We start from the raw sequence: 22,569 nt of genomic DNA, 5'->3' as shown, positions 1-22,569 counted from the left end.
CAGTGAGTTTAAAGTTAATCAATTACTATACACGTACTGCATGAAATCAAACAGAAAAGATGTTTGGCATGCTCACTTTCTGATCTAGCAATAGTTCTGAGCTTGTTAGAGTTCCCATTAACTTAGAGGCAGAGCACTGCATGGGTTCATACAAATTTAAAGCAATCCAATCGGTATTTTCTCTAAACAAATAACGTCAAGAGTTAAACTGGCATTACAGCTTAACCATGCAGAACTCCTACTGAAGTAAATGGGAGACAGGCACTTGGTCCCTCTACAAGCATAATTGAATCACTATTTATTTTTTTAAAACGTTGGACTTGGTATTCCATTAATTGACTGTTCTCTTTGTCTTTGTATTTACTTTCCCAGATGTTCCAGCCTATCATTTTACTTATTCTCATCCTTGTATTATTTTCATCCCTTTCATACACAACAATATTTAAACTTGTCTTCCTTTTTACACTGTTTTTTGTACTGTAACCCATTCATCTTTTACTGTTCATTGTAGTGTTATTTTCAGTTTGTTTATTTTGTCCACCCTCCAAGATAAGACGTGCGAGAGACATAATTTCTGTAATAGCCACTGCTGTAAAAACACTGAAGACTACTTGTTTGCCAAAACCAAAACACCCAAAAATGTGAAAAATACAAAAAAAAAAAAGAAAAAAAAAAAAAGAAAAAAAAAATCATCCAGTTGAATAGGAAACCTGCTCACCGTAGTGTTCCAGGTAAGCAAACAGAATATTTTTCACTTTCTTTGCTTTTTATCATTTTTGAATGAAAAATTCCTGAATGGCTGAAACCAATGTAATATTCATTAATTTGCACCAAGTCGGAAGAAAAACAGAAACATGCAGAGTGGGTATGAGGTGTCTGTTCCTTTCCTCTTCCTACTCCCAGAAAAAAAATTGTCTTCTAGCCACCAATGAAAATTAAAACCATATGCATTCTGCAATTGTATTTCACAGTTTGTATGCATTTTGTGCAGTTTTGATGGTATTTTTCAACACTGTGTTATGTAGATTAGACACTATGCAGGGGACAAAATAAGAATGACTGATACAGAATACTGTGTGCCTCTGGTGGTGCAGTGGTAGAATTGCTGCTTGCAACACCAGAGGCCCGGGGTTCGAATTCCCCCTGTGGCGCAAGTGGCAGAAATGCTGCTCTGCTACATAGAAGGGCTCGAATCCCGGGAGTTGGACTCGATGATCTCTAAGGTCCCTTCCAACTCGCACGATACTATGATACTATGATGATGATACTTCTATGTGGAAATGTGGTGAGGAGCTGGGGCCCCTGAGAATTAGATATACAAGGAAGAAGAGGCCAGCAGAGCAAGCAAGGAGTCTGCTGAGAGATGTAGGCTGGCTGCATTCTCCACATGCTCTAAGAAAAGTGGCCACACTGCAGTCTGACTTGAACTGTGGGTGGTGATGCTATTTACTTTGTCTGATGCCAAAACAATAAATAAAGAAATAAATAAGTGGTAATAAATAAAGCAGCTGCTTTTCTAGCTGGCAATAAGGATTCCTTTTCACTCTGTTCACTTAACCTGCTCCCATGTGAAGAGAGTTCATCTCTGTACATCTCTCCAGTTGATCAGAATCCTGCCGAGAGCTGTAGCCCACTGTATGAAGTATAGCAGGGAGAAAATGTTTTGAGAGAAACCACTTATAGGTAAGCAGAGGTTGGGCAACAGAAACATTTTTTATGAGAATGAAAAAGATAGTGAACTTACAGCATTAAGCATTAAACAAAACTTTTATTTTTCTCCACATTTCTTTAGCTCTCCTCCCACGTATTTTCTGCAACTGTAGTAGCCTTGATCAGTTAAATCACTTAACGTTCATTTAATCCAAACAGTTATTCCTATCAGGGAAACTTGTCTTTCTTGTTTACTTTCCGGTTATTGAGATGCAGGTAAAGAAAACAATAGTCAGTATATAAGTAGAGAGAGAATTAGTTAACTTCATCTGATGACCTAGTTAAAGAGGAAGTCAGGCCCAACAGAATTCTGAAGAGGCTTCTTGTGCTCAATTGCCTTAAAGGTGAGCTACACATATTAGAAACTATTATGGTGAGATATGGTCAGTTGTAACTTCCAGTCACTGTGAACTTCTGTGATAACTCTGAAATCACTGAGCAAAGGCCCTTTTGCTGCTTTTCTCTCGGTCAAGTTTTTCATCAATTGAGATATTTTTTTTTCCCAAAGGCTTTGCAATTTGGACATTAAAATATGATAATTCTAGGCTTCAACTTGACATGTCAAATCTTAGCAAAACACTGGCTTTTAAAATTTCTTTTTGTTTTACTGCTGCTGTTGGGGGAAGAGAATATGATCTGTTTCTTGGTTTTTTGTTTTTTCTTAAATGCTACTGGCTCAGTCCCAAATAATACAACAAATCATTCTCAAACCTGATCAGAAATTCTGGGTTTTCGGATTTTAACACACACATTTATCCCTTTCTCAGCTTGTTTGTAATAAAGATGATGAGAAAGGGTTTGCTCTACAGTGAGAGTATCAGTAACAGTACTAATGTAAAACTGTCAAGAAAGCTTAAAGTACAGTATTCATACATCAAGTATATTTTGGAAGTAATTTGGAAATGATTTGTATCTTTCTTAGAAATTAGTTAAAGTATACATGAACCTATTGAGCTGAGAGGTGGGATATACCCTCTGCACATGATTGGCAATTACAACCTCATTGATTAGTCACAGTGATTTTTCTTGCATATAGTTTACTTTACATGAACCAAACCTTCCTCGTCCTAGTTCGGTCAGGCATCAAGAAAACCAGTCAGAGCTGAGACTTTTTAGGGACGTTCAGGGAGCTGTTGCACAGTCTACAATCTGAAATGCAGGGACCTTGATGCATCCAAAAGCATTTTAGCAGATCTCCACAGTTTTTGAATCTGTGATGAGCAAAATGATAATGGTGAGGAACCCTGCAAACCTTGATACAGAAAATCTCAATGTGAAATGAAAGGTATTTTTCATGTCCTGCATTCAGCTTTAAAGGCAGATTGGAGCCGCTTATTTGTTTCACATCAAATATTGCAAAGAAGTGCACAGCCCTCCGTTTTTCTCTATTTTAACATTTACTGAGAAAGCTAATAAAATCAGTACAGAATCCATCGATAGCCAGAAGATAACATTTAGCTAAATAAATCTTCTATGTTGTGCTGAATTGAAGTGGCTCGGTCTCACAGATGTGACAATTCTACTTGTCAAGAAAGGCTGCAGCTTCTCCCCATTTATAGGGGTGGTGGGCAAAGTGCGCTTCAGAGATCAGTGGCTAAATTCATTTGAACATGTTCACATCCTCTAGCAGGAGTGCGTAAGAGTCAGGCAGAGAAGAGCCAAACTGAGCGCTGCTGATTCATTAACTTATCTGCCTCATAATATGTAATTCAGAAGAGCAGTAAGAAAAACATGAGATTTTGCTTTTATGTGGCAACAAGCCAGATATGGCACATTACCTGGCCTATTGGTCCAGATCTCAATTATACCAATAGTGGATTCACAAATCCCATTTTGAAACAAAGTGGGCTGCAACAGCAGAATACAGTGTTATTGCGGAATAAATAAGTGTTTATTGTAATCCTCATGATGAGAGGAGGCTGGATTAACCAGATATATGTATTTTTTTGCAAGCGAAGGGAAAGCACTTCAACAACATACTATAGATTATTTTTAATTGAACTAAAATTAATATTTGGAAGTATGCTTTTATAGCAAAAAGCTCAGATATTAAGCAAGAATGTGTATGTAGCTAACTAACCTTTATTAAGTGTCTTTGCACTCACAGACAGGTGCAGCTTACCTGTACAAGTCAGTTGAAAGCATTTCACTGATGAAATCCAGTTCCTCTGAAGCACTGCCAGGGACTTGCATAAGCCCTATGAAAATGAGAGATGTAATACTGACTGTTGCTAATAGGGCTATTAAAATAAATGTGTAAACATTTTAATGAAGGGGACGTAAAACAAGCAAAATCTGTGAAATGGTTGCAGGATGTTTTTCTGTGGAGTGGAAGCAATACAGATCTGAATTGGGGTTGGATACTGGGACTCATGTTCTATCCTTGCAAAAAATGGTTAATAAATTTCAGGCTCAAGATTGCCTTAGTTTCTCTGAAAGGTTACATTTCTGATTCCTGGGTTTTTAGGGATTTCATTCCTTGTCCTTTCATAAAGAAGAGATCTTGCATGAATTGATCTAATTCCGATAGTTTTGTATTCGTATACGTTGGAAGTAAATCAGACAAATTTTTGTCACATAGAATATAGATGCTTTCTTTTTCCTTTAATGCAACCAGATAATTATTTTCTTTCCTATTTAGAGAAATTTGCAAATACTCTGAAAAAATACCTCTTTAAATATTTTCTTCACTTTTGCTTTAAAATTCCCTGATATTAGAAAGATCAGCTTTTCCAGGATCCAGTGATATTTCTTTCAACCAAAAATATCCATGCCTGAAGCTCCAGTCAGAGAGAGGATAAGTGCTGACATGTTGCCGCTGCTTCAGTATCAAAACCAGAAGTGAACAGGTGCTACAGTGCAAAAATGTGCCCGGCAGTTGGGAAATAAAAAATGGCCAAAACTGTGGCTGTCTAAATATGTGTTATAAAAAGAGATGAACTGCACATGAACTTTCAAGGTTGTTTACAAAAACAAGCAGAGCTTTAGGATATTATATACCCTTCCCCTTAATCACCTCAGAATTTGATAGGCAAGTAGGAGACTTTACAGGCGTCAGTACCAGGCGCCTAACTCCCATTGGTTTACATTTCTGTCTCTGATATAATGCTGGGGGTAGTGATATTCAAACTCAACTTTTGCCATTACACATGCAGTTGCCTATGGGGAAAATTACAGTGGCTCTATTTAAAGTAAACATCTAAAGTATCCGCCACCGATTTCCAGTGTACCCTTGGAGAAGTGACATGACATAACACTTTGTTGGCTCTGTTTCTCTGCTAAGATAGATGTGATTGCAGAAGTGTGTGATGGTTAGAGGAGGCAGAATTTGTATTCCTGTTTGCCCATTTCCTGACCTATATCCACTGGTGAGATATATTTGCCCAAAATATTGATGTGTAGAACATTACTTCATAGGGATATGTGATATAATGTTTGGGTTGACTACAATGGCAGCAGTGCGGTTCTCTTTTCTTTCCTGATTCATACTGACAGAGCAAAGTGGGTATGCCCACATAGTACAGCAAGACCAAAGAGGCTTTGAAATAATCTTGAATGCAAACTGCTAACCAGAGCACACTCTGCTGAATATTCAATCTGGTTATAGTCCATGCTGAAACTCACACTTCTTTGACTTCTACTTTGCACAGTAAAGACAAATTTAGCTCATGAGTTGTTTAAAATGCCCTTGAACTTGTTCTGTTGAAGTGCTGACTTCTAGTACAAGCAGAGCTGTTACCAGGTGTAGACAAAGAACACTTTGCCTACAGAAGCAGAGTGTCAGATGTAATTAACCTACAATGGCCTTCCTACTTAATTTGCCTGAGCCAGAGCCCAGAAAGCCACTCTTACTGCATTTTCTGGTGTTACTGCAGCTGTCTCTGTTGGATGACTTACTTTCCTCCAAAGTGAAAACTTTTATTACTGCTCTTAGGAGTACTGGGTTCAGTTAACCCAGGTTTTAATAGCTTGTTTTGTCTTCTATTAGGTTTGTTGTTGTTGTTGCTTTTCCCTCCAATTTTGCTTTGCCTTTCCCTTATTAGAAGGAGGCCCTTTGAGCTATGCACAGCACTGTTCAGTTTTATCTACCCAGCCCAGGGCTCTCTCTGAAATGTACTTCCAGTGCTGTGGGTAGGTCAAGAATTTTCCTTCCTCTATGCATTGTCCTGCAAAACAGTGTGAATGAAACAGAGCCTGTGGCCATGCAGAACAGTAGTTCTGCCTGGCCTCCATCAGGTAAGGAGAAGGAAAAGTCTTTCCCAAGTGTTTTTGCAGTTACCAGAAGTTATAAGAAACATAGAGGGAATTCTTGTAAATCAAGGGAATACTTACTACAAGCTACTGTTTTACAAAACCTTGTGTGTTTTTAATTCCTCACACCAATGGAAATGTAGGATTTTGCCTAAGTAAGAACTCGGGTCTGAGGTTTAGTCCATTATTTCGTAGAATCATAGAATTTTCTTTAATTTCCCTTTGTTGTGCTTCGAAGTCTTCACATAGCATGAGGGACATTAAGTTAGCGATATTAAGTACACAAGAATAATAGCCAGTGCTGATGGGAAATCTAGGGGGGAAATAAAGACTTCGGCTCACATCTCCATTTGCATGGTGCAGCTGTGCTGGGGAGGAGAAGCCGTGGCACCCAGACTCCAGCTGTGCTTTCAGGCTGCCCCTGGGCACCTGGCACTGCTGCTGGCCATGCCAGCTGACCTGCTGGGAAGCAGCTTCCCCAGAGTGTCACATTTCTGCTTCATGAACAGGAAATTGTAATTCCTTTATGCTTAGAGGCTGAGTTTCTTTCTTCAGAGACATTCAGTCATTCTCTTTGGCATCTTAATTTACTTTGAGATTGTCTTTGAAATTTTAACTAGTAGCCCAGGTCCCATTATTTATGTCACATGGGGGCAGAATAAGCACCCAAGCAACATAAATACAGCTAGACTATATAAGGAGAAAAGATGTGTTTTCTCTGAAACCTGTTTTGCTACTTCCTATAAAATGCACCCAGAGCTACAATCTTTATGCTGAGTATGGATCTCATGTATTGTTCTAAGGAGGAGAGTGTTGACTCAGCAAGAAGGTGTGAAACCTCATTTTGTGTCCTCCACTTCAAAGATCCTCTCGTCATCAGTTGCCTCGTGTATTTGAACGCAGATATTAAATGAGAGAATTTGTCCAGAATTTTATACTGCCTCAGTCATGTACTTTGTGGCTCTTCTCCAGGTACACACAGGGATGAACGCTTCCTGAAGTGAGTTTTGTGGCTGTGGTGGGTCTCAAGGAATGCCCATGGGTACAAGTACTTGACAGGGCAACAGGACATGTGCAGCTGTGGTTGGGGCCCCCCTCCCTTGCTGTGCCATTGCGGAGCAGTCTAATGATGCAGCAAAGCCTCCCTGCTGCACAAGGTGTGGGGTCAGCAGAGATGTAAGGAACTGAGGTTCCTTCTGCCTGTGGATCAGCTTCAGGATCTCCTGTGGCTGTTCACTGGTTGGGTCATTTTTGTCATGTTTTATGCCAGCACTTACTGTGGGCACTTCCAGTATTCTACACCCAGGCTGAGGTGCATTTGGACCTTCCTTGTTAGCCCTACACCAGGGGTGAGTTTCCCTGTGCAAAAGAGATCCTCCATCCAATTTCAAGCATTTTGCTTTGCTGAGACACGAAGTATCATAACAGGCCAGAGAATCTAATCCAGAATCCTTATAAAGTAGCAGGAATATTTGAGTATACCCCAAAGAAACCATTGTCATCGTTTCCAGAATGCAGGACAGTAGGATTACACAATGCCCAGTAATTCTGCCCATGCTAGTACATAAACGCAGAAAATAAAAAGATTTAGGGAGGTATGGTTTGCTTTTAGCTCTTGCAGATAGCAATTAACCAACAAAACTGCTGCTTTAAACACACTCCCCTTACAAAGCAGTTTACGAGGATCAAGTTGCAAAGCTCAGAATGATCATACTACAAAGTATAACCCTGGAAGCTGGGGCTGGGAGGAAGAAAAGAATCTTCCTTCACAACATGGACTCTAATAAAAGCAACCTAAAATTGCCTATTGTCATAGCTGTAATGTTAACACTGGCTGCTTTGGCAAGCTTTAAAGGCTGGACTGCACTATAAAGCCTAAAAATGTCCTGGACTTGGAGTTGTTTACACAAAATATGAGCAGATATAAAGTTACAGAGCTGGGGGTTGGAAGAGATGGCTTTAAAGCCATCCTCCGTGCACTGACGTCACGTGGAAGCCAGCTGCTGGGATGATGCTGAGCGGAACTGTTTTTCAGTTTGCAAAAGTTGTGGAGTTATTCACGGAGTGTTGGAAATGCTGCCCAACTGAAAGGTTGCATATTGCTTAGCTTTCTTATTTCTTTTAAAGATCAAGATTCGCAGGACTGGATCTCAGCTAGCTATGCATTTCCTTGCTTTCACTGCTGTTTAGAAATGGACTGAAAAACTTCTCAAGGATTTTTTATTCCATGAAAGGTATGGTTATGGCTTGTTTGAAATCTTTGAGCAGTTCAAATGTAAAAATCCCTGCAATGTACTAATTACTATTTAAATATCTCTTCGATGTTTCTATTTCTATCTATATGTGGTGTTTTATTGTATCTTGTGCATATTCTTTATTCTTAGAGAACGACTTGGCATTAGTTCATGCGTTTTCTTTTGTTTGTTTTGTTGTTGTTTTTAACACAGAGATATATCAACAGAACAGGGACAAGTATCATTTTGAGCACTTTTTTTTTCCTTCTTCTCACTTTTTTTTCTCTTCTCTTCACCCCCTCTTTCTTTTTGACTCCTTCTCTTTCTCTCTCATTCAAACAGGTTTTTTTTAACACTTGGCTTTCTTTTTCAAATGAAGAAATGAATTACTTAATGATTTTCTTAGTCATGGAAAACATAGCAACTTGTTGGAAATGCAGTTCAACTGCCAATTGCCTTTTTTGTTTGTTTGTTTCTTTTTGTAAACTCAGTGAAAGATTTTTTTTGTCTGAATGGTTGTGCACAACCAGTCTAATTAATCTCTGTTGAAAACTAATGTCTCCTCAGATGATGTCAGTGCAGATTATTTTGAGAAGTCAGTAGCAGTTGATTTCAAACTGCTCTGCATAGTTTTATAGGAAGGACACAGGTAAGACACAGAGGAATATTAACAGTGATGTCAAATAGTAGCTTGTATCTTACTTTTTTCTTGAGAGCAGGTGGAGCTAAAGGCAAAGTTAAGAGAAAATGTGGCTGATGTGGACAAAATTGATTATTTACTTGAAGCTGATTGCTGTAATGAGCTTCTGACCTTGTCTAGGACGCGCATAATATGCCAATACTGCAAGAGCACAGATCCACATGGCTGATTAAAATGTGGCATTTGACATCTTTTTGTGTTGCATAAGCCATGTGCAATACCCATGGGGACATCTTGGTGTACCGTACAGACAGGGTATACTGTCTGAACTACAAATGGGATTGCTACTAGCAGATAAAATAAGTAAGCAAGCAAATAAACAATAAAGACCAAAAAAAAAAAAAAAAAAAAAAAAAGTGAACAGAACCAGAGACAAGAGATAAACTGTCTGAGGAAATTACTCACTGTACAATAGCAGCACAGCATTTTCTTCTCAGAATTTATATCCAGTGGAAATCAGAGAACAAGAAGCAGCACAAGCTCTTTGTGGACCTCAGCACTACAAGTAACTACCTGTAACTTCTGTAACTAACCTCTTCACAACATCCAAGACTTGATTGCAATTTGATTATCTCCAATTCTTTTTGTAATTACAACCTCACATGAAACAGCTTGGAAATTGTTAAGATGAAAGTAAAACCAGCAGTAGTAGCTCCCAGCACAAAGAAATGACCAAGGACCTCTTTGATGTTATATGTATGCTTAAAAGAAGTAAATATCTATTCTTATATGTATGTATAAATATGACATATAGTCTTGAGTTTTGCTCTGGTAATATTCTGCTGATTGAATCACAGCCATTATTACCAATGGAGCACTATTTCTTAATGTTATAGACAGATTCTGCCAGCCTCTGTAGTTCATGATTTTGCATTACTTACGTATTTTGTTTGTTTGTTTCTGACATGCGTTTGAAGATTTCAGTGGAGCAGTGTAAGTAGAGAAGTTTGTTTAGTTCTCTGAGTTGTACTGAAAAGCTATAAAGGCATAAAAGTAGTGGGGGGGGGAGAGGTGTGAGAAGAAAGAAAGAAAAAGGAATGACTACTAAAAATTACAATCTTTGAACTAAGAAAGTGGGAAAGTGTACAGATCTCAAGTGCAGTGGAATTCTTTTGTAAGTTGTTTTTGGTTAACACTGAAGTCTGGCCCAAAGTTTTGGCCTGGAAAGGTGCAGTCTGCAGCCTGGCCTAGGAAGCTGTGAGTGACCTAGAGCTTGACTTTTCTAGTGAGAATGCTGTGTTGTCTTTGAGCAGTTCTTAATTTTTGAGGAGTTTAAGATGTTTGTAAAGCTGCCCCATGTGTTTTTAGGCAGGTAGAAGGGCAGATGATCATTTCAGAGTGGCCAGGCAAGTGTGAATAAGAGATTAGAAGAGTAAGCTCCATAAACAAGTTACATGATGACAGTTTAAAAAAAGGTTAACAGCAATGTTTGGTGACTGCTTCCTCACTCCCAAGGTGCTTGGGATCAGTGGTTTTACAATCAGCGGGCTAGGACTGGCCATAAGATGGCTGCCAGGTGAGATACTGCAGCAAGACCAGAGTACCCTCTATGCTCAGCTGAGCTCTGCTCACTCGTTCATCAAAGATGACACTAGGATTGGCATCAATTTACCAGTCAGCTGAAATAATGCAGACACTGGTAAGTGCTGATTACATAGTAGCCACAGCTGAATCAACAAGTCTCACCCAATAAAATACAGGATGAGGAAGAGCTTTGCGTGATGCTTAAGTGTGAATATGTACTACATCAAATAAGATGTGGGTGGTAAAATGGGCAGTTCCTGTGAGCTGACAGTCACTGTCTATCAGTAAGGGAAATTAACAAATTACAGAAAGGGAAACCAGAACCCTTGTTCATTCTCTGGTAGTTTGTTTGCCTGCCCATACGCTTGGCTTCTGGAAGAAGGCCAAAGCAATGCAGAAGCATTTTGTGACTAGAACTAGATTCCAGGTTCACCTCGGTAACACAGCAGCATGCTTTGAGAGCCAAAGTAAACGATTTGAGCATCAATGGGTATGTATCAGCTGTTACACTGCAGAAACCACTATAACTGAATGAGTGTAGTTTTGGCCTTACTGGCATGGTGAATGCGCTGGCAGTACTAGAACTTCTGTTGTGAGCCTAACAAAGCAGGCTCATCAGATCTGTAACTGTTTCGTTCCAAAGTCAAATGAGCAGATCCAAAGTACTTAAAACATTTAGTAGTTATATAAATAATTTTTCATCAACACATAATAAGAAACTAAAGACTTCTGAAAAGGATCGAAAAACTGAAGCACAAATGAGTTAAATGTTCCGAGTGAGGTTTTTAAAGAAATTTAAGATATTTTTCTCAGATTACTGCTTCCACTTTCCCTATGCTGGTCCTGGATCTGGTGTTTACAGATGTGTGTTTCTGAATCCAAGAGGCATGAAGTCAAAATGATGCTTTCTGCTGCGTGTATGTGCTTGTTACCTGTTTCTAGCTTTTTTCTCCATTATTTTTTTTTCATGTATTCTGAAGCATCCATACAGCCATGAGAAATTTCTTCTCATGTATCGAGTCTACAGTCTTCAACTGCCAAAAGATTGTCAGTCTTTCTCACGCTAAATGCATGTGTGAAAGGAGTGCATCAGCAAACATGATACTTTTGCACTTGTGGTTGTCTTTCGAACAAACGTAAATATAGCTTTCACCCTCAAGGGCAGACCTGACAGGATCCCAAGGTCCTGACATGCCGTTCAGTATCATACAGTTAGATTTCAAGGAAAACAGGTTTATAGTGAGGTGTAACAGTGAATATGTGAAGTGGCCGTGGTGCAAAGCTTGATGTGGAAGACACTGGTGAATTCTATGATGCTGGTTTTGTATCTGTCCTCCCATTTCCAGATTGGATCTGCCTGCTTTTGAAGTTTTGTACTACAACACTTAGTTCTTCTATATTCCTGTCACACTGCAGACATATGTTGTGCAGTCTTGTGCTGCTGTCTCCCTCAAACAGATTTAAATTAATTATTTTAGGGTTTTGTTTGCTTGTTTGTATTTTTCCTGGAAGCTAGAATGAAAGACAAGTCTAATTCTGATAATCTTTCAGGAAACATTCAGGGAAGAAAGAAAAAGGCAGAGCTGTCTCATTGCTGTTACACAGACTATAACCATGGACCTGCGTAAACAACTGGAGAACACTGAGAGGAACTGGAACAAAGAGAAGATGGAACTGCTGGAAAAATTTGACAATGAGAGGAAAGAATGGGAATGTCAATGGAAAGTTATGCAGAAGAAAATCGAAGAGGTACTTGAAAACAAAACTCTTAACGCTAAAATTTTACTTAGGTATTTTCAGTGACTGGAGATAACTTTAACTTGTTTTTCTCTGAGTTATATCTTATTTCCTGTCACTGGGACTTTGTAAAAGTCGATGGTAGGATGCAGAGCCTGGGATTAATCAGTATTTGCAATTGCTCACTTAATACTCAGAAATATGAAGCAGGAGGTTAAACATAACTCTGTGTCAAGTTTGCTGTATTGTTGGCTGTATATACTTGTGCCAGTTCTTCTGGCATTGAGCCATGGCGCTCATTTTATACATGCTTTTTGCAAGTACAGACATGCTAAACTGATCTGAATGTATGAGGCACAGGAAAATGCATATTTAGTGACAAAAAAAAAACAACTAGATATCACTTCTCTGGCACAAAAAACAAACAAACAAACAAAAAAGGCATTATTTGGCACACGTCTGTTAGGATAAATGGTAATGTTCAAAAGAACGTAACACATCAATCTCTGTATGATGCAGAATTGTTCCGTCAAGAACCTGCTCCATTTATGGACAACATTTAGTAGAGAAAATGGGTACAGTAAATAGCACGAACGCACTCACACCACTTGTGTTTACACATATTAACAAACATTCACTTTCTGCCATTTCTAAGGCAACTCCTTCCAGAAATAATTGGTAATTATTTATTACTCCTTTATCCCCAAATTGTCACTTGAGTAGAACCCTCTGGCATCCTGAAACACATAAACTGAATCTCCCTTGGCAGTACATAGGGACAAGTTTTTTTCATCACTGAGTTTTCCACATTTTTCATGCTAATATACACATGGAGTAGTTTTGCTTACTCTCTGCCAACACCTCCCTGTGGCTGAGCAACACAGGAATGTGTGGCAGAGACTGCTCACATGGAAGTATGAGATGGAAAAAGAACTGCAGCCATTGTGTCCTCAGCATGCAGTGTTACTTCATGTCAGCTCTCCTATATTTTCCCTGAAGTTTTTCCAAAGTTTGGTGTGACAACCCTCACTAGATTCTGTCTTTTGTGTTAGGATACTTATGTGCTATCTTACCTAATTTCATGATCAAGGTGAAGGTGTTCAAAAGTTTTTAACATGACCTGTGTGTGTAGTTGAATGTAAGATTGTTAGGTTTACAAGCTACTTTGGAATGATGGTAATGTGTTGTGAAAAGGTGATCAGATTATTAGTAGTCGTGACAGTGGACATGAAGACCATGTTTGTTCGAAGTTTTTGTGTTAGCAGATGGTTTAGGAAAATGTGACAAACAGGAAAAGAGATGAAGAATGGAATGGATCTGAGGGGAAATACAGGACCAGACAAAACTAGAGATTATGCCCAAAGGTTACTGATGTTCTGAGGTCCTTTTCAAGCTATGATTGTAACTACCCTTGATTTCTGTTTCCTGGCAGTTCTTCACTAAAAGCCACATGTCTGGAGAAAAAGGGAGACCCCTTTTTAAATGCTGTCATCTGCAGAGGGTTTTCCTAAGCAAGACTTGTGCTACCTTATCAGCTTGGAATTTTGTTTGGTAATTTTCTTTAGCCTAACAAATACAAACTTCATTCAAGAATTACTCCAGAAAGGCCTATGATGGTTTAAGATATGATATTGCTGAGTTAATATCCTTCCCTCTTACTGCTGTGCTGAATCCAAATAAGGCCCTCATTTACTGGATATTATGAAGTTTAGCCCTCAGGTCTCTTGAACAGTTGGGCTTTGAGAGTGAATTTTGAAAGCCTCAGAGATGGTCAAGTGTCAAGTCTCTGAACATGAGAGTATTTCTGATTCACAGCACTACTCATGAAATAGAACCATGTTGTTCACATTGTCATTCTTTTTCACTGTCCTTCCAAAAGGATGGTGCACAAGGAGAGAGCAGGCAGATGGCTATTTGGAGGTGCTTACTCTGTTCTTTCTTCACAAGAGAAAGATAAGAATGAATGTTTATAAGGAGCCGTAGGATTCTTGGCACAAAAAATGATAGCATTAGAGATTTTTATGATGCTGCTATTTTTTTGAACTTTATCAGTATTCTCTGGTTTGCATATGCTGGATGACAGGAATTAACACCTATTTATTTACTAGTAAAGCCACTGGTTCTCAGCAGATAGAAAGGAAATAGGGTGGTAACAGCACATTGCCAAATAGTACCATTCTGAAGTACTAATGAAGTCACTACACTGAAGTTGTAGAGAAGAATTCCATTTTTTTGAGAACCAGAAAAGTCTGCTTTAGTGCAGGTGACACTGCATGCAATGAGAACTCAATTCCTCTCCTTAAACTAATATACTTTACCAGGCTGTGATGTAGAACCCTGTCTCCCCTTCACATCTGCTCACATTCCCCATGCAGCATGTCAGAGCTGCATTCTGTGATTCTGTGGTTCAAAACATAATGCACTGATATTACTTGGAAGACAATCATACAGCTTCTGGCTGGACATTGGCCTCATGAGATCTCTTGGAATCCCATCCTATGTGTGCCATTTGATTAAAACCATGGCAAAGAGTTTTGAATGGTAACCTCCCATTCCACATCCTGTGACAATAACATCCTGTGGACTATCATGCTGTGTGACTCAACACTTTTCTATGAACGCATGTATCAATTTTTTCTACTTACTGCTACCAAGTGAAGCATCATTAGAAATATAAGATGCATTTGTTGTCTTTTTTTTTTTTTTCCAAAAGTTCATCATTTTTGTGTGATTTAATAGAAGGTTCTATTGGTTGTTTTTCTTAGCTTTACCAGGAGGTAAAACTTCGAAGGGAGAACAATATGAATGTCCATGACAATAGGGCTATTCAGAGCAAGATGCTGCAGCTGTCCATGCATTCTCCTGCTTCAGAAAAGTGTGAAACAGTGGAGCTGAACTATCAACACAATGTAGTAAATGATGGGATGGAAAGGGGGATTTTGCTGAGTAAAACAGGACCTGAACGCAAAGAAATCAGAGCCAAGAAAAAAAACAATACTCTGTTAATGGACAATCTGGCCTTTGAGAACCATGAGGAACTTGAAGACAGCCTCAGCATCAAAACTTCCAAGAAAAATACTAAGAGTTATATTGGTGATCTCAATGTGGTAAGTAAAGTATTAGCATGTTTCATTTAAAAGGGTGAAGAAAGTACCCTAGCTTTGGCCTGCTAGAGTTAACCTGATTTTATTCTCCCAGCAAGGTGCTGTCTCTACATCCTCCCCAGTTTGCAATTGATGTGTGTCTTCTCACTGTTTAAATGTGTTTATAGCATGCACCTTACCTCATTTCATAACAACTTTTGTATCTTTCCCTATACTGTTTTCCTCTGCTGTGACTATTAAATGCAAATCACCACAATTTTCAAAATAATTCTGGAGGTGCTATTTAAAAGGCTTATTTTAAAAAAAGCAATTCTTATATTTTCAAAGGCTCTTAAAGAACTTGCCAGAGTTAGTGAAGAATTATGCAGCTATCAAGAGGAAATTCGGAAGAAGTCTAACCACAGAAGGTAAATCCATATTTGGATTCTTTATCTTAGAGGAAGAAACCAGATAAAAGTCCATGTTCCTGTTTACTTTGAAGGGAGGTTTGCTCTTGAATTTATCAGCAGCTGGTCAGTTTCTGTCCTCTCAGTCTTTTGGTACGCAGCATAAATCATTCAAATGAAATGTTACTGGACACATTTTACTAGTAAAAAGAAGTTGACAGAACCTACAAAATGAGGTAAGTATTCATATGAGATTAAATTGTATAAGTTTATAATGTCTATTATAAACATGTATATAGAGGCTTGGGAAAGGTAACAGATATTTTTGTCTGCCTTGATGGCTGTGTGGTTCAATAGAATATTGTATATTAGGCAGGAAAGTTTCTTACATTAATCCCAGATTTAGCCCTAAACATTGGAGATGTGTCAGGGAATGCCTGACAAGAAATCCCTGCTGTAGCATAGTTAAAAATATAAGCAAATAGTTTTAGTGGCAAGGGAAAGGAACAGAGGGAAAGGCTCCTGTGTTGAGCTTTCTTCAAATTTATCATGTTTGTTTTGAATAAACTTTATCAGCTGTAGCAAAACAGCTCCCAAAGCCTTTTAAGCAGCCAGTGTTAAAATACCTGCTCATAGAGGGAATGAGTCCATCCATTAGGGAATACCCTTTTTGCTCACTGCTGAAATCTCTCTCCCTTTATGTCCAGAATGAAATCAGTTCCTTTCTTGGGGGAGTTTGAAGAAACCCAAAACACAGTTATTCTGCCTGAGATGAACCATCTATCCAACAATGAATTGCAGTCTTCAGTTGTACTTGAAACAGAGGAGCATAATAATAGGAAGAATCTGATGAGCTCCACCAAGGTTTTGAAGGATATGTCTTACAGTAGTCTTACTGGCAACAGAGGAGAAGTTTTCAGACCTTGTCAACAGAAAGAAGCTCCACCAGTTCCTCCACGAAGCACTTCTCGGCACTTAACAAACTCGCTTTCCACAGTTGTACAGCTTCCTGAAGCACCAATGAGAGATCCAGGCATCAAAAGCAATTGCAAGCTTCAGGACTGTAGGAGTGGAGGGAAACTGACAAATCCTTTGTCTATGAAACAAAATGAAACTAAAATGGCCTGTGCAAATGAGGAGCAGGCTGGGAAAGGTCCTGTGATACTAACTGCTGCAATACCTGTAACCAAAAATGAGTGCGTTGCACCAAGTTTCTGCCACAACACATGGGCATATGATGTTGGGAAAGACGGTAAAAGTGAGCCTTCCCCACTGTCGGCACAGAAATGTTGTTCAGAAGGAAATATGGCCCATAGTAACAGAATGCACCAGAAACAAAATTCCAAGTCTCACTGCAGTCCTTATTACTGCAATGACTTTTATGCCTCTGCTGCTCTGCACAGTGATCTTTTGGGAGACTCCAGTTGTGCTTTGGGAAAGGCTCAGAGAAATGAAACTTTAGCAGCAAAGATCGATGAGTTTAACCGGACTGTATTCCACACAGATAAATGTAACAATACTTTGCAAGAAAACCAGGTGATTCGGACAGTATTAGAAGATCACAAACCCTGCAGCCCACCTCTTAGCAGGTCAGAAACTGTGGATGCATCTTGTGTTTCAAATCCCAAACTTTCTGCAGCAAAAGAACAAGAAACTAGCAACCCCAGCAAAGTTGTCAGAACAGGAGGACAACAAAAGCAAATAAATGGACTTCCAAATACCAGTGGTTACAGGCACATGCTTCATGAGCATGACTGGAGACCGAGTAATCTATCCGGTCGCCCGCGTTCGGCTGACTCAAGATCAAACTATGGTGTTGTTGAAAAGCTTTTGAAAAACTATGAAAAATCTGCAGTGATTTCTCCATGTAATGCAAAATATTGCAAAGATAAGTGGACACGGGCAAACTCTGAATCCACTGATGGAGGTTGTGAGACACGGAATCAGTATTTAGAAATGCTTCCGTCTGAGCAAGGAAAGCAAGAATTTCTGAGGAATTCAGCCAGGCATATTGGGCAGCAACTGAAGCAAGGAAGGGAGAGACAGAAGTTACCAGAGGTAAGGTTCAGAAGAATGTCAAGAACAAAATAATTCAGTTTTATACTTAGCTTCAGATTTTAAACTGAGGCAGACAATCATGATACTGTAAGAAAAATTACATAAAAATTGATAACTTAGGCCAGGATCTAGGTGAATTAGAAGGATTTCCTTTAAAGACAACAGAGTTGTGAGAGGGCAGAAAGTAAGTAGGCATGTCTAGTGAAGTTATGTGCCAGAGTGTAGCCTTTGCTCCTGCTACATAAAACTAGATGTTAACGGTAGTTAACATTTGAACTAGTGAAAATTACAATCAGATATTTCCTCCTTCTTCCTTTAGCTGGATGCTTGTTTCATAAGCCTTCTCAAATGACCTAAGACCACTCTGCCATATCAAAATCCTTGAGGGCTGAGGCAGCATTCTTCAGAGTCCTGGTTGCTTCTTTGTTCAGGATTTCCTTGGAACTGCCCATGAAAATGGGTGCTGTATTATTCTTAGAGCTTCCAGGAATGAAGCGACATCCATTTACTCACATCTCCAGGCTTGTCCTATCAATTCAATCATAGACTCACAAATGTAGAAGAGTATGGCATAACTAATTAATTTATATTTGGCTGAATTGTATTTGCAAAAGTTTAGAAGTGCTGCCTCTGCCAACATTCTTTCTTAACAAAAATAGAAACAGATGTTTGTTTTTTAAATATACTGTAAGCTACAGATTTTCTAAAAGGCCTCAGAGAAGGAAAAATCTGTTTTCCTGAAGAGCTCCTTGGCCTAAGGGCACAAATGAATGTGTCCTTCACTGTCTCAGAAATGAGAAGGCAAGTGTTTAGAGCTGAGAAACTTAGATGGATTCAGATTGTCATCTGGTGTGCTGTCACACATTCACAGACTTCAGTGGAGGTATGTGGATTTAAACAGCTGAGAATCTGAGCATGTAGATTTTCTTCTGCGTGTTTTTATGTCAGCCTTGCAGTGATGCAACATCTTGCTTAGCAGAAACATCTTTGTTACAGCACAGAGGAAAACACATGAAGCCTTTGATTTCTTTCTCATCCAGTGAAAGTTTGATAAGAAAATGGAATTTCATCAATAAATATGTAAGGAAGAATTAATGAGGAGAGTATGACTGAATTTGCATTGATGCAAGCCCAGAATAACTTTACTAAGACAGCTGGATTATTTTCTCCATGGATTCACATTCTGTGTTGTTATTTATGTTGCATAAATTAAGTGCAGAATATTGCCTGGTTAGGGGGTTCCATGCAGCATGTTTCATGTCACAAAGATGTGAAAAACTACACCTGGCATGAAACATGGAGGTTTATCTCCATTATTTCAGATTTATAGTACTGTAGCTAAGATCAAGATCTGTTGTTTTTCCTGTACATATAAGGCTCAGCATGCAGGCACAGCACTGCATTAATAAATAATCATTCTGAATTATTTACCAACTGTAAACAGCTTTGTGCTATGCTAACAGAAAGAGAGTTCTTAGCAAAATGTGTCTTCTGAAATGGAAGCTATCAAAAATTACCTAGAAAGTACATAGATCATACTCTAAGGTGCAGAGAGTTCATTCACAAGACTTCCAAAAATGAAGGGAAATGAAAAATGAGTGTTCAGTGTTAACTTGCATTAACATTTTGTCCCTTTCCTTGTGTCTGACACTTGTCTCTGCATATTTTAAACTACAACTGAAGTGAGAATCCCTATACATAGAAATGCCGGTTCTTTTGCATTCTGTGCATTACTTTGTTCCTTTTAATAGCTTCAGACCACCTGCTCTGTGGTCACCCTGAATGTCTTCCTACATTCCCAGTGCATTCCCTGAAGGACTTTTCTCCTGTAGCTAATTAAATCAAGGATGGCTGCTTTTGTGTTCTAGATATCTGTGCCAGCTAAATGTTCAAATGGGAAGGGTTTCTCACGGCCAGCCCGACCAGCAAATAGACGCCTGCCTTCCAGATGGGCATCCAGATCACCATCAGCACCTCCAGCTGTGAGAAGGACAGCATACAACTGCTCTGTTTCCTTTCGGTCAGAGACCTCAGTAGTTTGAACCCAGAAACAGGTCGGATGGTGTTGTGAAAGCTCTGCACCTCATTTTAACTCTGTTCGGTATGTGTGGTAGCAACCAAATCTACACCGTCCTATCTTGTTCAAGAATGACTTCATCACATGCTGGACAAAATGTTTTGAATCTTAGGTCATCATCATGGTCTTCAGTGTTTTTATTGAGAGGAAACAATGATACCCCTGGTTTTCTCCTTTTCTTTCTTTCTTTTTTTTTTTTTTTTTTTTTTGGTACTAGCTCACAGAGAATTTATTTTGAGTGGCATCTGTCTTAATTTGCCAATCAATTTTGAGTTGAAACAATGTATAGTGCTGTATATTCTGACTCTTCTGCAAACAGCAGAATGTAAAGCTGTATGCATGATCATGTGTTTGTAGGTGCATGTGTTGGACTAGGAAGTATACAGGTCTGTATTTAGAAGAGACAAACTGTGCTAGCGTTGACATTGAAATTACAACATATATGCCAACATTATATATATATATTTACTTTGTGTTTATTTTAAAAAGTTTGAAATATACAGTCCGGATAACATTTATATTTTGTATATCTTTTACATAGGTTCACAGGTGTAGTATTTAATGTACAAAACTAAATATGCATTTTTGTGACTCTAATTGCAGCGATAATGCCTTGCACAATATGTATCTGAAGCAGACTAGCTCGACTGATTTGTCAGTCATGCTTCATGGCATCCTTGTTCAGTTTCCTAACCCTTATAATACTAGGTCAAAATACCCAAACATATTTTTTCTGAATTAAAATATTATATGATTTGTAGTACCTTAGCCTTTTTCAACACCAGAAACATTCCTGAAATGTTCTGATCTCTTTAAAAGTCTTTAAGCGTGCCATTATTATATAGCATATTGTAAACAGTTCAGCACTTCCAACCAGTGTAACATACAATTTATGAAGGAAAGAAAAGGGTTGAATGTGCTCAATTCTGTAAAACTTATTTTTCCTTCTAGCATTATATTTTGAGGTTTGGCAAAGTCAGATAACAATGGACTTGTTTACTTTCACTCAAGGCAGGAGAACAAGGACTGTTGAACCCAGTGCTGCAGACGCACTCCTTTTTTACTCTCCTCCTAGACTAGAGTGCCTGAGCCGCTTGCTAGCAGCATGCCGCTCCTTGGCTGACTTCTGACAGTCAGTAATGAAGTTTACTTGCATTCTAGCAACACCTGCATCTAGTATGGAAGTACTGTTTCAAGATCTCATCACAGTAGTGCCAGACATCCTCGACAAATGGTATCAGAAGTGTTATTGCCATCGCCTGACTCAGTATTATGGGCCACCACAATGATGTGTACAGAGCCTGGCTTGTTCCTTCCCACAATGTGAAAGAAGTACAGATACTGACCAGACTCTTGCTGAAAAGATGAAGTCCTGCATTCCGGAATTTTTTGCACCCTCTCCTAGGCTGTTGCTGGATGTGCAGGGTAGTAATGATGATAAATAGTACCTTTAAGCAGCATGTCTAGGTTAAAAGGAGTAAAGAGGCCCTTCTTCAACATTAGCCTAATCTTGTCTTGCAAATGTACTTCTTCTTCTGGAGAAACAGTTTGTTCAAAGGAATTTCAAAAATCATCCCAAGCTCCATGTACATGTGTGTCTTTGTATGTGAACATAAAAAGGAATTCAGAGAGAGTGTAGGCTTTTGTCCTAGTGAATTGTATGTTTGGCAATATATGGAAAATTATTTGTGCTTAATTTGTTAGTGATATGTTGTCTTATCCCAGTCATGCTGAGAACCCTCACCTTTTTTCTTCTTTTTAGGGTCTATTCTTCTTTACACAACTACTTTTTTGCAGAGTAAAAACGCAGACAGCCATGTGTTCTGAGCAATGTACACACTATTGTAGGATCGATAACTTTTCAGGCATGCCATTGTTGGATTGAGCAGGCAGTATTGTCATACATCCAAAATTGCATGCAGAATCATGGCTGCCTGCATGGCAAAAATGTGCTCAACTAATTTGGCCCGTCTAAACTTTCTGGCACTTTATGTATGTGATTATATATATATGAAGGCTTCAAACAGATCTACAATTAATCAGAAATGGTTCAGATTTTATTACGAAGTCATTACTAGAAAAGACAGGACAGAAGACATTGAAGAAAATCATATAGTTTGGACAGAGATAAAAATCTGTGTTTGAGTGAAAAATGGAGAGTAATATCAATTTGTCTCTTTGCCCTAATTTAGAGATTTCACTCCATTAAAGTCCTTAGAACTAGAAAGATTACAGATGATTTACAGTGAATTCGGAACATTATTTAAGATTCTTCTAACTATGAAAACTAGCATACCAAAACACCTTAAATTGACCATTTAAATGCCTAAGTAGTCAGGCAACTTTAAATGCATGTAGCTGACAAAATGGTAATACGAGAGAATGGTAAAATTATGGTCCTTAATTTCAGTCAATACTGACTGCAATCAAACTTATTTCAATTGCCTTCATGGTAATGTTATGCATCTTTGTTTTGGAAAATGGTGGTGCACTTTTGTTTCAAGAACGTAACAGTACAGAACAGTTTCCCTCAGTTAGTCAATGAATGTGTTTCTTTTGCATACTTAACTTTCTTTGATCACTTTTAACATAATCACATTGTTGAATAACAGAGAAAGGATCAAATACCTACAACATTCCCTTATGTATGTAAGTTTAATGAACAGAAGATTTTTGAAATAAACTAATAAGTCAAGGACAACTTCATTTTGTCAGCTTTTTCTGTGTCCACCTAATTACAGACAGAGGTTCTGATGCCTGAAAGTATCAAAACTGATGGTTTTTGTCT

The 22,569-nt window shown here is 38.6% G+C and overlaps 2 protein-coding genes across 3 annotated transcripts in view; both read left to right on the top strand.

The window, feature by feature from the left end:
* The window catches only part of MTCL3 (MTCL family member 3), a 28,030-nt gene extending 27,386 nt beyond the window's left edge, over positions 1–644 (top strand). For both annotated transcript variants that reach the window (XM_072331010.1, XM_072331009.1), the window contains exon 7: positions 373–644. In XM_072331010.1, the coding sequence (XP_072187111.1) occupies positions 373–483 (111 nt within the window). In that variant the 3' untranslated portion in view covers positions 484–644. The remainder of the gene's footprint in view (positions 1–372) is intronic.
* KIAA0408 (KIAA0408 ortholog) lies at positions 558–20,541 on the top strand. The gene is made up of 7 exons (XM_072331011.1): positions 558–731; positions 8,089–8,195; positions 11,971–12,168; positions 14,922–15,263; positions 15,588–15,667; positions 16,354–17,704; positions 19,573–20,541. The coding sequence occupies exons 3-7, from the start codon at positions 12,034–12,036 to the stop codon at positions 19,744–19,746; spliced, it is 2,082 nt and encodes a 693-aa protein (XP_072187112.1). The 5' UTR covers positions 558–731; positions 8,089–8,195; positions 11,971–12,033; the 3' UTR covers positions 19,747–20,541.
* Positions 20,542–22,569: the final 2,028 nt, after the last annotated feature.

This window comes from Excalfactoria chinensis, chromosome 3 (genome assembly GCF_039878825.1).
Source record: "Excalfactoria chinensis isolate bCotChi1 chromosome 3, bCotChi1.hap2, whole genome shotgun sequence".
Classification (NCBI taxonomy): domain Eukaryota; kingdom Metazoa; phylum Chordata; class Aves; order Galliformes; family Phasianidae; genus Excalfactoria; species Excalfactoria chinensis.
Note: the sequence above shows the minus strand (reverse complement) of the source record. Positions and strands in the feature narration are given on the sequence as shown.

Bases quoted from the DNA above. Each gene is read 5' to 3' on its own strand.
- KIAA0408 (XM_072331011.1), top strand. From the start codon at position 12,034: ATGGACCTGCGTAAACAACTGGAGAACACTGAGAGGAACTGGAACAAA. The intron at 15,264-15,587 runs GTAAGTAAAGTA...ATATTTTCAAAG, and splicing joins ATATTGGTGATCTCAATGTG to GCTCTTAAAGAACTTGCCAG. The intron at 17,705-19,572 runs GTAAGGTTCAGA...TTTGTGTTCTAG, and splicing joins AGAGACAGAAGTTACCAGAG to ATATCTGTGCCAGCTAAATG.